A 14,225-nucleotide genomic window follows, 5' to 3' on the forward strand; every position below is an offset into this window, starting at 1 on the left:
ATCTGGATGCAGTACACATAATAGTTAGCAGATACTGATGGCCAGCTTTAGTCTTTGGCAATGGGCCAACACAATCCACTATAACTTTGGAAAAGGGTTCACTGAATGCAGGTATAGGCCACTGGGGTGAGCTCATTAGGATTTTTTTTTGAAAACTTTTTTATTGCATTTTTAAGTAATTACAGAGTAAAATATGAAAAAAATGTATATAACCCTTCCCCCCCCTCCCCTTAACTCCTCCCCCCGACTACCCTATAGAAAAAAAAGAGAAAGAAAGAGAAAAAAAAAGAAAGAAAGAGTGCCTGGTTGTTGGTAGATCTCCACATGCTCCATGGAGTTCGTAATAACTTTAATATGTATATTTATTTCTTTCCCCTAATAACCAATTGTTTCATCTTCAGAGCATCTATATATTTAGTCCTGTCTTTTGTAAATAAGGGCTCCAAATTTTCAGAAATGTTTCATATTTATCTCTTAAATTATAAGTAATTTTTTCTAATGGAATACAGCCATAGATTTCTTTCTTCCAAGAGTCTATACTTAAATATGTATCCGATTTCCAAGGAACTGCAATAGCTTTTTTGGCTACTGCCAGTGCAATTTTTATGAATTATTTCTGATATTTATTTAGTTTAAGTTTCGGTTTTATCCCTTCAATATCACCTAGTAAGAGTAATATTGGATTATGAGGAAATTGTGTTCCTGTAATTTGTTCCAGTAAAAGTCTTAAATTTGTCCAAAAAGGGTGAATTTTAGAACAAGACCATGTAGAATGTAAATAAGTACCAGTTTCTTGGTTTCATCGGAAACACTGATCCGATAAATTTGGATTTTATTTATTTATTTTTGTGGTGTAATATATAATTGATGTAGAAAATTATACTGCACTAATCTTAACCGAACATTTATTGTATTTGTCATACTATCAAGACATAGTCTTGACCGATTTGTTTCTTCAATTTTAATATTCAAATCACTTTCCCATTTTTGTCTTGACTTATGGACTCCTTGTTTAATTGCCAGTTTTTGAATTAAATTATACATACAAGATATAATTTTTTTAATATTTCCTTTTTGAATTAAAATTTCTATTTCATTAGATTTCGGCAATAACATTGTTTGACCTAATTTTTCTCTTAAATAAGCCCTTAATTGAAAGTAACAAAATAAAGTGTTATTTGATACTTTATATTTATTCTTTAATTGATCAAATGACATTAATATACCTCCTTCAAAACAATCTCCTATATATCTAACCCCTTTTTAAAACCAATTATATAAAAGTTGATTGTCCATTGTGAAAGGAATAAGTCTATTTTGAATTAAAGATCTCTTTGCTAATAAAGATTTTTTTGTCTCATCATCAACATTTATCTTATTCCATAAGTCAATCAAATGTTTTAATATAGGAGATTCTTTCTTTTCCCGTATCCATTTAGATTCCAATGTATATATAAAATCTTCTGGTACGTTTTCTCCTATTTTATCTAGTTCTATTCTAATCCATGCAGGTTTATCTTTCTCGAAAAAAGATGCAATAAATCTAAGTTGATTTGCTTTATAATAACTCTTAAAATTTGGAAGTTGTAATCCTCCTAGATCAAATTTCCATGTCAATTTTTCCAACGATATTCTTGACATCTTACCTTTCCAGAGAAATTTCCTCACATATTTGTTTAACTCTTGAAAAAACTTCTGGGGTAATTGTATTGGTAATGATTTTAATAAATATTGTAGTCAAGGGAATATATTCATTTTTATAGTATTTACTCTACCTACTAATGTTATTGGTAATGCCATCCATTTATCAAGGTCTTCCTGAATTTTTTTCAAAAGTGGTGAATAATTTAATTTGTATAAGTTTTTTATGTCATTATCAACTCTTATACCTAAATATTTTATACCGTTTGCCGGCCATCTAAATTGAGTTATTAATCGACATTGATTATAATCTCCTTTAGTAAGAGGTAAAATTTCACTTTTATCCGAATTTATTTTATAACCCGATATTTTCCCATATTCTTCTAATCTATAAGATAATTTGCGTAGTGAATGTAATGGATCTGTTAAATAAAGTAGAACATCATCAGCAAATAAGTTAATCTTGTACTATTCCTGATTAACTCTGAAACCCTTAATATCTGAGTCCATTCTAATTAATTCAGCTGGTGGCTCCATTGCCAACACAAACAAAGCAGGTGATAATGGACAACCTTGCCTAGTTGATCTTGTTAACTGAAGTGATGTTGAAATTTGACCATTTGTCACTACTTTAGCTTTGGGATTAGTATTTAAGGTTTTAATCCATTTTATAAATGATGTTCCTAATCCATATTTTTCCAATACCTTAAATAAAAAATCCCATTCCAATCTATCAAATGCTTTTTCTGCATCTAAAGCAACTGCCACACTCGTTTCCTCCCCCTTTTGCGCTAAATGGATTATACTAAATAAACGGGCTACATTATCTGCTGATTGTCTATTTTTAATAAATCCTGTTTGATCCATATGCACTAATTTTGGTAAGCATTTAGATAATCTATTAGATAAGAGTTTTGCTATTATTTTATAATGTGTTTAATAAAGAAATAGGTCTATATGATGCTGGTTTTAAAAGGTCTCTATCTTTTTTTGGCAATACTATTAAAATAGCTGTTGGAAAAGTTTCTGGAAGTTTATGCGTTCTTTCCGCTTGCTGTATTAACTCCATAAAAGGAGGGATTAATAAATCTTTAAACTTCTTATAAAATTCAGGCGGAAAACCATCTTCTCCTGGAGATTTATTACTTTGAAGTGATCCCAGAGCTTCTTCAAACTCCTTCAATGTAAAAGGCATACCTAATCCCTTCTGTTCTTCTGTATTTAATTTTGGAAGAGTTATTTGTGATAAAAATCCTTCTATCTTAACGTCATCATTCTTTGATTCTGATTTATACAACTCAGAATAAAAACTCTTAAAAGCCTCATTAATTTCTAGAGGCTTATAAGTAATTTCATTCACTTTTGTTCGAATTAGATTTATTGTTTTAGAAGTCTGATCTGTTTTTAACTGCCAAGCAAGGACTTTATGTGATCTTTCACCTAGTTCATAATAACTCTGTTTAGTTCTCATAATTGCTTTTTCTGTTCGATATGTCTGGAGTGTATTGTATTTTAACTTCTTATTAATAAGTTGTCTTCGTTTTTCTTGTCATATTTCTTTGAGATCCCTTTTCTAATTTTATAATCTCTTTTTCCAATTGATTTATTTCTATCATATATTCCTTCTTAATTTTAGAAGTATAACTTATTATCTGGCCTCTCAAATATGCTTTCATTGCTTCCCACAATATAAATTTATCATCAACTGAATGTAAACTTGTATCTAAAAAGAACTGAATCTGCTTTTTCATAAAATCATAAAAATCTTGACGTTTTAGTAGAATTGAATTAAATCTCCATCTATAAATTGATTCCTCTTCATCTATCATTATCATTGTCATTATTAAAGGAGAATGATCAGACAATATTCTTGCTTTTATTCCACATTTTCACTCTATCTTGAATATTCGTTGATAATAGGAAAAAATCTATCCTTGAGTAGGTTTTATGTCTATTTGAATAAAATGAATAATCTCTTTCTTTTGGATTGATTCTTCTCCATATATCAATCAAATTTAAGTCTTTCATCAATGATAGTTAATTTTGCTACTTTTGATTTTGTAATAGCCTTTGTTGATCTATCTAAAACTGGATCTAAACAAAAATTGAAATCTCCACCTATTAATATTTTATCACGTGCGTTAGCCAAATTCAAAAAGACCTCCTGTATAAATTTTACATCATTTTCATTTGGGGCATAAATATTCATAAGAGTCCATAGTTCTGAAAAAATTTGACAATGTATAATTAAATATCTTCCTGCGGAATCAATTAATACATTTTGTATTTTAATTGGTAAATTTTTATTAACTAAAATTGCAACTCCTCTCGCCTTTGAGTTAAATGAAGCTGCAATAACATTTCCAACCCAGTCTCTTTTTAATTTCTGATGTTCTATATCCGTTAATTGAGTTTCTTGTAAGAAAGCTATATCTATTTTCATTTTTTAATATATGTTAAAATTCTTTTTCTTCTTATTAGTCCATTAAGCCCATTAACATTGAAACTTAAAAACTTCAATAAATTAGTCATTATTTTTAATTATGTTACTCCAATCTATAATAATACCTGATCTTTCAACTTTCATGGTATCCTGGGAAATCTTTTTTGAAGTCTCCATGTTGCTATGTGTGTCGCCACCAATCATCCAGGCAAAAGAATAAAAGAAAAATAGAATATAAAGAAAAAAACAAAATACCCCCCTACTAATGTTGTGAAAGAAGAAAACACAACATTATCCCCCCTCTATTGTACGGGTCATGACAATCGCCATGATTACACACGTGAATCCCGTAGTAACCGATACAAAGCTCCCCAGCCACCCACCCCACAACATAAAAAGTATATATATAAAAAAAGAAAAAAAATACTATTCTCAATTAATATTTCTAAAATTTTACTTTTCTCCCTTATATCATCCTTAAATGTCCATCAGTTCCATTCACTATCTCTGTCTTCGTCTTTAACCATTACAGTTAGAAGTCTCTACGTTTAATTAGTGAATAAATGGAAGTTTTTGTGCGAACACCTCCGCATCTCGATAATCGGGAAAAAAATCTTTTTCCCTCCGCCAAAAAAATTATCATTGTTGCTGGGTGATGCATTAAAAACTTACAACCTTTTTCCCATAAGACTTTTTTAGCTGGATTAAATACTTTCTTTCTCTTCAAAAGGTTATAACTTATATCAGGATAAAAAAGAACAGGTTTCTCTGCTATCATCAATGGACCCTTTCTTCTTTTGGCACTTTGGGCAGCTGCCCTCAAAATCTTTTCTTTATCCTGGTATCGTAAACATCTAATCAAAATTGATCGCGGATTTTGATCATCTTGAGATCTTGGCCTTAAGGCTCTGTGCACCCTTTCAATCTCAATTGAAGTTTCTTCTCCCATTTCCAATTTTTCAGGAATCCATTTTGGAAAAGATTTATTGGGTCTTCTCTTACGGTATCTTCTTTAAGTCCAACAATTTTAATATTGTTGCGTCTACCAAAATTTTCAAGCTTATCAATTTTTTCCATGAGTTGTTTTCTTTCTATGTCCAGGCATTATTATCATATTCCATATTCTTCATTCTTCCTTCCATATCTTCCATTTTGACTTCCAAATCTGTAATTTTCTTTTCCATTTTTTGCTGTCTCTTTGTCATTTTATCAAACATAGCTTCCATATTTATTATTTTTCTTTAATTACTTTTAATGCATTTAATTTATGCATTATTTGCCTCAAAGTCTTTTTTGTATTTTCAGAGGCACTTTCATCTTCATCTTTGTCTGATTTTTCCAGAGAGTCCGGCTCTCTCTCAGATTCACTTTCACTGTCGGTTTCAGTCGCTGCTGGGTTTTGTAGTTCTGGTTGCTCTCGTTTGCGCATGCTCATTCCTTTACGCTTGCACAGTTCTCGTTGAACTTTTCCTTTAGAAATGGCCGATGCTGCCACAGTCTCCTGTTCTGTTTCACCGGTGGTGTATTGTACCTGAGTCCGTGGTTCTTCAGTAGAAATAGGCCTTGATTCTGTTCCAACTCGAGCTGTCTTCACGGTAGTAGTTTTCTTCGTCCTCTGTTTATGAGGCATAGCTTAAAACAATCCGGAGTAGTTTATAAGTAACCTTAAAAAGGTATTGATTAACTTTTCTTCACTTAAACATTGATTTATTAACTTTTTTACGGGAGGGCTGTGTTCCACCGTCTCGATCCTACGTCATCACGTGACGTCCCCAGCTCATTAGGTTTACCCACAACTTGACAAGTGCCTTTTGGAAACTCTTATTCAGGGTAAACATAACCTTATGAGTTAAAGCAAACTGATCTGCTAATCCAGCAGATTCCTGCATAGTGACAGCATCATTTCCATCTAAATACATCTTTCTGTCATCAGGGACACACCTTCAGAATTCTTCAATTAAAACCAACTCTCTCAAGCTGTTAAAATCATCATTTACATGTTCAGATGTGCACCAGAGGTCAAATTTCTCATCAGCAAATTCCGTATGTCTGGTTCACAGATTTCTTCAAATTTCTAAACTTTTGCCTGTCTGCTTCTGGGACCAACTCGCAAGCTTTGAGCACAGACTGTTTCAATATGTCATAATGTGTGGTATGTGACCATGTGGTTAAGGTGTTGAACTAGCGATCTGAAAGTCATGAGTTCGAGCCTCAGCCGAGGCAGCATGTGTGTCTTTGAGCAAAGCACTGAACCACACACTGCTCCGGCACGTTTATAGCCCAGTGGCGATGATTGGGGCAGCATAAATAAATAAATAATAAGCTGCTTCAGCAACTGTCAAAGCAGAATAGGCATGCTAAGCCTTCCCCTTAATTACACTTTGTAAGAGAATTTTCTTTCTGCTTATCTGCCACTCCAGCCTGAAACTGCCTCTGCCTTTCCAGAGCCTCCATCTTTAATTTTTCTAACTTGTCCTGGAGCTCAAGCTCATGAGGTTTACTTTCAGGAAACACCTCCAACTCCTCCACTTTAAACACACCCTCAGATACATAATGCTCAGCTATTATCCTCTGCAGCTGTGCCCTCCTCATTGTCAATTTCACCTTAGCAAGTATTAACATTTTAGCAATACTCAACAACTCAATCCTTCTGGAGTCCTCTAATGCCTGAGAGGTTCACACTTCCAGATATCTATCAACATCCATTGCTGCTGATTTTCACACACAAATAAATCAAAAGGGATTTCCCCAATGAAATCAATATTAAATCAATCCTTAAATTTCTCTATATCCCAGACGCAGGCCCCATTTTGTACAAACCGTAACGCTTTAGAAACGAACCAACAGCAACAGACTACTCCCAGTGGCCACACTTTATAATTCCATGTCACATTCCCATTCTGATATGTCTATCCATGGCCTCCTCTACTGTCAAAATTAATCCAAACTCAGGTTGGAGGAATAACACTTTATATACTGGCTGGGTAGCCTCTGACCTGATGGGATGAACATTGACTCCTCTAACTTCCATTAATGCACCTCTTCCCCTTCTTACCCCATCACTGACATATTTAATTGTTTGCCTGTTTTCCATGTCTCTCTGGTGCTTCCCCCCCCACCTTTCTTTCTCCCAAGGACTCCTGTCCAATGATCCTTTCCCATCTCCAGCTCTGTATCACTTTCGCCAATCATCTTTCCAGCTCATAGCTTCATCCCACCACCTTCGGTCTTCCCCTATCATTTCACGTTTCACCCTCCCCCCCCCCTCCCCACTTTCAAATCTCTTAGTATCATTCCTTTCAGTTAGTCCTGACGAAGGGTCTCAGCCTGAAGCGTCGACAATTCTTCTCCTTATAGATACTGCCTGGCCTGCTGTGTTCCACCAGCATTTTGTGTGTGTTGTTTGAATTTCTAGCATCTGCAGATTTCCTCGTGAGTGTTATGTGTATAAATATAACTCCCAAACTATTGAGCTTGGGGGAAACAAGGCTTGGAGTCTTGAGGTGGTAAGGTATGAAAGTTCAGTTGAACCACAGAACAGGTGATGAGAGAGAGATACTTGTAATCCAGGGTAAATGTTGAGAGAAGGCAATTATGTCGTACTCCACAGGTTCCATGGTGGTAAAATGAGACCAACAGTCGCTGTAGATTTTATCTGTCATCCTTCCAAATCCACATACTAATTATCACCCTAAGTGACTTGTCATGATTGGTATCGTCTCAATGAATTACCACACCACAGCCTGGCAATGGTTAACACATAAGTGGTCTCCACAGGATACCCCAAATCAGATCCACTCCTATGAATCAAATGAGGTGACAGCCACACATTCGATGTACGGTGAATCGATAATTAGCCCACCCTTGTGGGTAAAGGAAAATTCCAAACAGTGACCCTTGGCCACTGGTTCCCTGGTTTCGATGCTTCCATTTTTCCTCCTTCGTCTCCATCTGACTCTGAGTGTCTGTGTCCTCGGTTTAAATTAGCAAGCTGCACGCGATGTAAACAAGCTGCAAGTCAGACACATTTGCCTTCTTAATCTCTCTCTCTCTTAAAATGACAATCCACAGCAAACAAAACCTTGGGATTCATAACAATGGCCACTCCTCATTGTGAGCTGACAGGTGTGCCAGTAGGTGGGATGACTGAGTGAATCCTTTCCCACATTCTCAGCAGGTGAACGGTCTTTCTCTAGTGTGAACTCGCTGGTGTCTCTGTAGGGTAGATAACTGAGTGAATCCCTTCCCACAGACTGAGCAGGTGAACGGCTTCTCCCCAGTGTGAACTCGCTGATGTACCAGTAGGGTAGATGACTCAGTGAATCCTTTCCCACAGACTGAGCAGGTGAATGGCTTCTCCCCAGTGTGAATTCGCTGGTGTCTCTGTAGGGTGGATGAGCGAGTGAATCTCTTCCCACATTCTGAGCAGGTGAACGCTCTCTCCCCGGTGTGAACTTGCTGGTGACTCTGTAGGTGGGATAACTGAGTGAATCCCTTCCCACAGACTGAGCAGGTGAACGGCCTCTCCCCAGTGTGAACTCGCAGGTGATTCTGTAGGTGGGATGTATGAGTGAATCCCTTCCCACAGACGGAGCAGGTGAACGGCTTCTCCCCAGTGTAAACTCGCTGGTGTCTCTGTAGGTTAGCTAACCGAGTGAATCCCTTCCCACAGACTGAGCAGGTGAACGGCCTCTCCCCAGTGTGAACTCGCTGATGACTCTGTAGGTGAGATGAATGAGTGAATCTCTTCCCACAGACTGAGCAGGTGAACGGCTTCTCCCCAGTGTGAACTCGTTGATGACTCCGTAAGTCAGATGACCAAGTGAATCCTTTCCCACAGACTGAGCAGGTGAATGGCCTCTCCCCAGTGTGAACTCGCTGATGACTCTGTAGGGTGGAAGAGTCAGTGTATCTCTTCCCACATTCTGAGCAGGTAAACGGCTTCTCCCCAGTGTGAACTCGCTGATGTTTCTGTAGGCTGGATAAATTAGTGAATCTCTTCCCACAGACTGAGCAGGTTAAGAGTTTCTCCCCAGTGTGAACTCGCTGATGTCTCTGTAGGCTGGATAAATTACTGAATCTCTTCGCACAGACTGAGCAGATGAACGGCTTCTCCCCAGTATGAACTTGCTGATGTACCAGTAGGGTAGATGACTGAGTGAATCCTTTCCCACAGACTGAGCAGGTGAATGGCTTCTCCCCAGTGTGAACTCGCTGGTGTCTCTGTAGGGTGGATGAGCGAGTGAATCTCTTCCCACAGACTGAGCAGGTGAACGCTTTCTTCCCGGCGTGAACTTGCTGGTGACTCTGTAGGTGAGATAACTGAGTGAATCCCTTCCCACATTCTGAGCAGGTGAATGGCTTCTCCCCATTGTGAACCCGCTGGTGAGCCATTAGATCAGATGACTGAGTGAATCCTTTCCCAGAAATTCAGCAGATGACCAGCCTCTGCCCAGTGTGGTGTGAACTGACTGGTGTGTCCACAGGTGGGATGACCGACTGAACCCCTTCTCACACACAGGACAGGTGAATGGAATTGCCCAGTGTGAACTTGCTGATGTACCTTCAATTGGGATAACCGAGTGAATCCATTCCCACTGTCTGAGCAGGTGAAAGGCCTTTCTCCTGTGTAAATTATAGGAGTGCCAGTTGGTCAAATGACTGAGTGAATCCCTCCCCACAGTCCGAGCAGGAAGGGTGGTCAATTGGATCCCTTGCTCCACTTCTTAAATATCTCGACAGAGACAACAAAACTGGTGTGCCGTGTTTGAGCTTCCTGGAGACAAATTCCTTCTCATTTTTAACCTGTAAAAAGATTTACAAAATCCATCAATGGGTGCAGGACAACATTTCAGATGAGATTACTTGAGCTGCCAAGGTTTCATCTGGTATCACACTGTTACAGTGATGTTCAACCCAAGTTGGACAGAGAAATCATCTCCTGACTGGGCAGAGTGCTGGAACCTGGAATGACCATCAATTCCCTGATGCTCTTCCTGTCTCTATAAGAATGGGGCATTTCTGCCGTCTCCAATCTGTGACCTGGCTCAGTTTGACTCTCTCCGTTGGTATTATTCCCTGTTCCCACTGAGCTGCATGGGTTCCTGGCCCCACAGTAACTGAAACAGTCTCACACAAATAGTTTTTCTTGACGTGCAGCTGGGATCTGCTTTTATGTATTATTAACTTAAAGTGCCACAGTTTTAACGCCATATAAAAAATTCCTGCTGAAATGACTGGTTGGTTCACACAGCTGTCAAAAGGGGTTAGAGTGAATTTTTGTATTATTTCAGGTTCTTGTCACAATCATAGAAAATTTCAACACAGAAGCAGGCCCTTTGGGCCATCTAGTTTGTGCTGAACTATTTAATCAGCCCACTCCCACACCCCTACCATCCAGGTACCAACACAAACCTCTTAAATGTTGAAATCGAGCTCGCATGCACCACTTGTGCTGGCTGCTCATTCCACAGCCGGATGTCCGTCTGTGTGAAGAAGTTTCCCCTCATGTTCCCCTTAACATTTCACCTTTCACCCTTAACCCATGGCCTCTGGTTGTTGTCCCACCCAATCTTCGTGGAAAAAGCCAGGTTGCATTAACACTATGTGTGCCTCTCTATCACAATCAAATCTCCACTCAATCTTCTGCATTCCAAGGAATAAAGTCCTGATTTGTTCAATCTTCACTTAAAACCCAAGTTCTCCAGACATGGCAACATCCTTGTGAATTTTCTCTGAAATCTCTGAACTTCTTTTACATCTTCCCTGTAGGTAGTTGACCAAAACTGCACACAATACTCCAAATTAGGCCTCACCAATGTCTTCGAGAAGTCACCATAACATCCATCTATTGTTATCAGTACTTTGGTTCATGAAGGGCAATGGGCTGAAATCATTCTTTCCATCCCTATCTACCTGTGATACCACTTTCAGTGAATTAAGGACTTGTATTCCCAGGTCCCTTTCTTCCACAACACTCCTCCGTGCCCGACCAGTCACCGTGAAAGACCTCCATTTGTAGGTCATACCAAAGTGCAACAACTCACACTGGTCTGCATTAAATTCCATTTTCCATTCCTCAAACCATTATCCCACCTGGTCCAGATCACACTGCAAGCCATGATAGTCTTCTCGCAGTCCGCTAAACCCCCAGTCTTGTTGTCATCCACAAATGTGTTGATCCAGTTAACCACACTATCACCCAGATTACAGATATAGATGACAAATAACAACAGATCCAGTACTGATCCCTGTGGCAACCACTAGACACAGGCCTCCAGTCAGAAAGGCAACCATCTGCTACCACACTCTGGCTTCTCCCAAAGACAGTGTCTCATCCAATTTACTGTCTCATCTTGAATGCTGAGTGACTGAACCTTCTTGACCAACCTCCTATATGAGACTTTGTCAAGTGCCTTGCTAAAGTCCATGTAGACAACATCCACTGCCTTGCCTTCATCCACTTCACTGATAACTTCCTCGAGAGACTCTATAAGATTAGTTAGAAATGACCTGCCATGCACATAGCCATGCTGTCTATCCTTTATCAGTCCACACCTATCCAGATACTTACAGTATATACCTGGTTCCTGCACACACATTCCAATAAATTTCCCAGTTCTGATGACAAGCTCACCAACGTATTATTTCCTAGTTCATTTTTACAGCCTTTCTTGAACAGCAGAACAACATTGTCTGTCCTCCAATCCTCCAGTACCTCACCTGTCACTGAGGATGATTTAAATATCTGTGCTAAGGCACCAATAATTTCTGAACTTGTCCTCCGCAGGGTCCAAGTGAACAACTTGTCAGGCCCTGGGGATTGATCCACACTAATTTGCCTCAAACCCCTCCACCTCTGTAATCTGTACAGGGTCCATGAAGTTGATGCGGCTTTGCCTCACTTCTACAGACTCGGTATTCATCTCTTGAGTAAATACGGATGCAAAAAAAAATCTCCCCAAGTCTATGCCATACTTTCATATGGATTACCATTCTGATCTTCCAGAGAATTAATTTTTTTCCCTTGCAATCTTTTTGCTCTCAACATATCTGCAGAATCCCTGAGGATTCTCCTTCACCTTGTCTGCTGGGGCAACATCATGCCTTCTTTTATTTATTTTATCAGTATTCACTTGAATTTCCTGTATTTCATAAGTACCCCATTTGTTCCTATCTGCCTGTACCTGGTATGCACCTCCTTTTTATTGATCTGGGAGAGGAAAGCCAAAGGGGTGATAGATCTGCATGCTGGGAGGTGGGGGTAAGGAGGGTTAAACTAAAGTTGCAGGGGGAATGGGAGCCTGAATAACAGAACGGGTATTGGAGAGGTTGTGGAGACAGATGTTGTTCAGGCCTCAGACAAAGTCAGGAATGAAAAAGTTGAGCATGATGCAGTGAATATGCTGAGCCCTGTATATTTCAATACAAGGAGCAGCGTAGGAAAGGTGGATGTGTTCAGGACATGGATCAACACCTGGAATCAACACTAGGATCTGGCAACTATGGATTGGGACAGGCTGCTTTATGGCAAAGGTGTGCTTGATAAATGGGAGGCCTTCAAAGCGAAATTTTGAAAGTAGTAAGCGGGTATGTCAGAATAAAAGGTAAAGATAGAAACTGTAGGGAAACTCGGATTGCAAGAGATATTGAGACCCTGGTAAAGCACAAAATGGAATTGCATAACAGGGATAGGCAGTCAGTTTCTTATGGAGTATAAGAAATGCAAGAGAACACATAAGAAATCAATCAGGATGGCTAAAAGATGGCATGAGGTTGCCGTCACAGAAAAGGTGAAGGATAATCCTCAGGGATTCTAGTGATAGATTAAGAGCAAAAGGATTGCAAGGCACAAAGTTGGTCCTCTGGAAGACCGGAATGGCAATCCACGTGTGGAACCAAAGCAGATGGGGGAGATCTTAAATATTTTTCCATCTCTATTTACTCAGGAGATGGACAAAGGGTCTTTGGGAGTGTGGAAACTTGGCATTAACCATTTCAACCCTGGGGAAAAAACACTCCTCTGGCCACTCACACGCTCAATACCCCTCATCATTTTATACACCAAAAAATGTCTCTAAATATAAACAAGGAAATTATACATTGTTCAATCTACTTTCCACGATTCAGTACATTTACACAGACAGGTGTGTAAAAAGGGCCCAACGAATATCAGGGACAAACAGGCCCAATTCACCATAACCACAAACTGTTCCTGATGCTACCATCCAGGAAATGGTATCACAGCAAAAGGACCAACAGGCTCTGGCACATCATCTTCCACCAGGCCATCAGACTGATTAATTCATGCTATATTTCAATGTTATATTGACTGTCCTATGTACAAACTATCTATTATAAATCACTATAAATTACACATTGCCCATTTAGATGGAGAAGTAAGGTAAATCTTTCTACTCCTCATGTTTATAAAGTATGTATCTAATAAAGTCAATTCAATTCACCCTCTCCATTATCTGTTCTGTCACTCTGGCTCCCATTCCCCCTACAACTTATTTTAACCACATTTTATTTAACCCCCTCCCCTGCTCACTACCACTAGCAAGCCTTACCACTAGGATATTCGTCCCCTCTTGTTCTGTTCCTCTAACTGACAAATCCCCCATCAGCCCTTTGACTTTCCTCTGTCAGGTAATTCCCCCCCCCCCCCCCAACAGTTTCTAAAGTGCTCCACCTGTTGTTGTGGGGGATGGCCACTGGAGTACTCTGTGATGCCTATTTAACCTCATTCCCCTTCCTGATTCTCATCCAGTTTCCTGTGTCCTGCACCTTGGGAGTAACTCACCTCTCTGCATGTCATAGCTATCAACCCCTCCAACTGCTGGATGATCTGGAATTCACCCATTTCAAGTTGCAGCTCATTGAAGTGCTGGGTTACAAGCTGCACATCTTGTAGGTGAGGGCATCAGGGACACTGGAGATCTCCCCTCTTCCCTCCAATACCCCTCTAATTTGTAGTAATCTCCCCTCTAATTTGTAATAACCAGTGTGCAGATATATCTTGCACTGTGCATTTTTTACCCAGTGACAAGACGTGCACAGTGAATTTTATATAGAGAGGTATTCATTTTAACATCTAGTCTGTCTCACTGGAGTCTGGCACATTTGTGATGTGAAAGCT

At 39.1% G+C, this 14,225-nt stretch overlaps 1 protein-coding gene across 1 annotated transcript; it reads right to left on the reverse strand.

Annotated features, from left to right (window-relative positions):
• Positions 1-1,040: 1,040 nt before the first annotated feature.
• On the reverse strand, positions 1,041-9,502 carry LOC132389572 (zinc finger protein 229-like; the record flags this gene model as incomplete). The annotated part of the gene is made up of 1 exon (XM_059962054.1): positions 1,041-9,502. A coding segment is annotated over one exon (1,248 nt), but the record flags the coding sequence as incomplete, so codon positions are not given.
• Between the last annotated feature and the right edge of the window lie 4,723 nt (positions 9,503-14,225).

This window comes from Hypanus sabinus, unplaced genomic scaffold, assembly GCF_030144855.1.
Source record: "Hypanus sabinus isolate sHypSab1 unplaced genomic scaffold, sHypSab1.hap1 scaffold_603, whole genome shotgun sequence".
In the NCBI taxonomy this organism is placed as follows: Eukaryota; Metazoa; Chordata; class Chondrichthyes; order Myliobatiformes; family Dasyatidae; genus Hypanus; species Hypanus sabinus.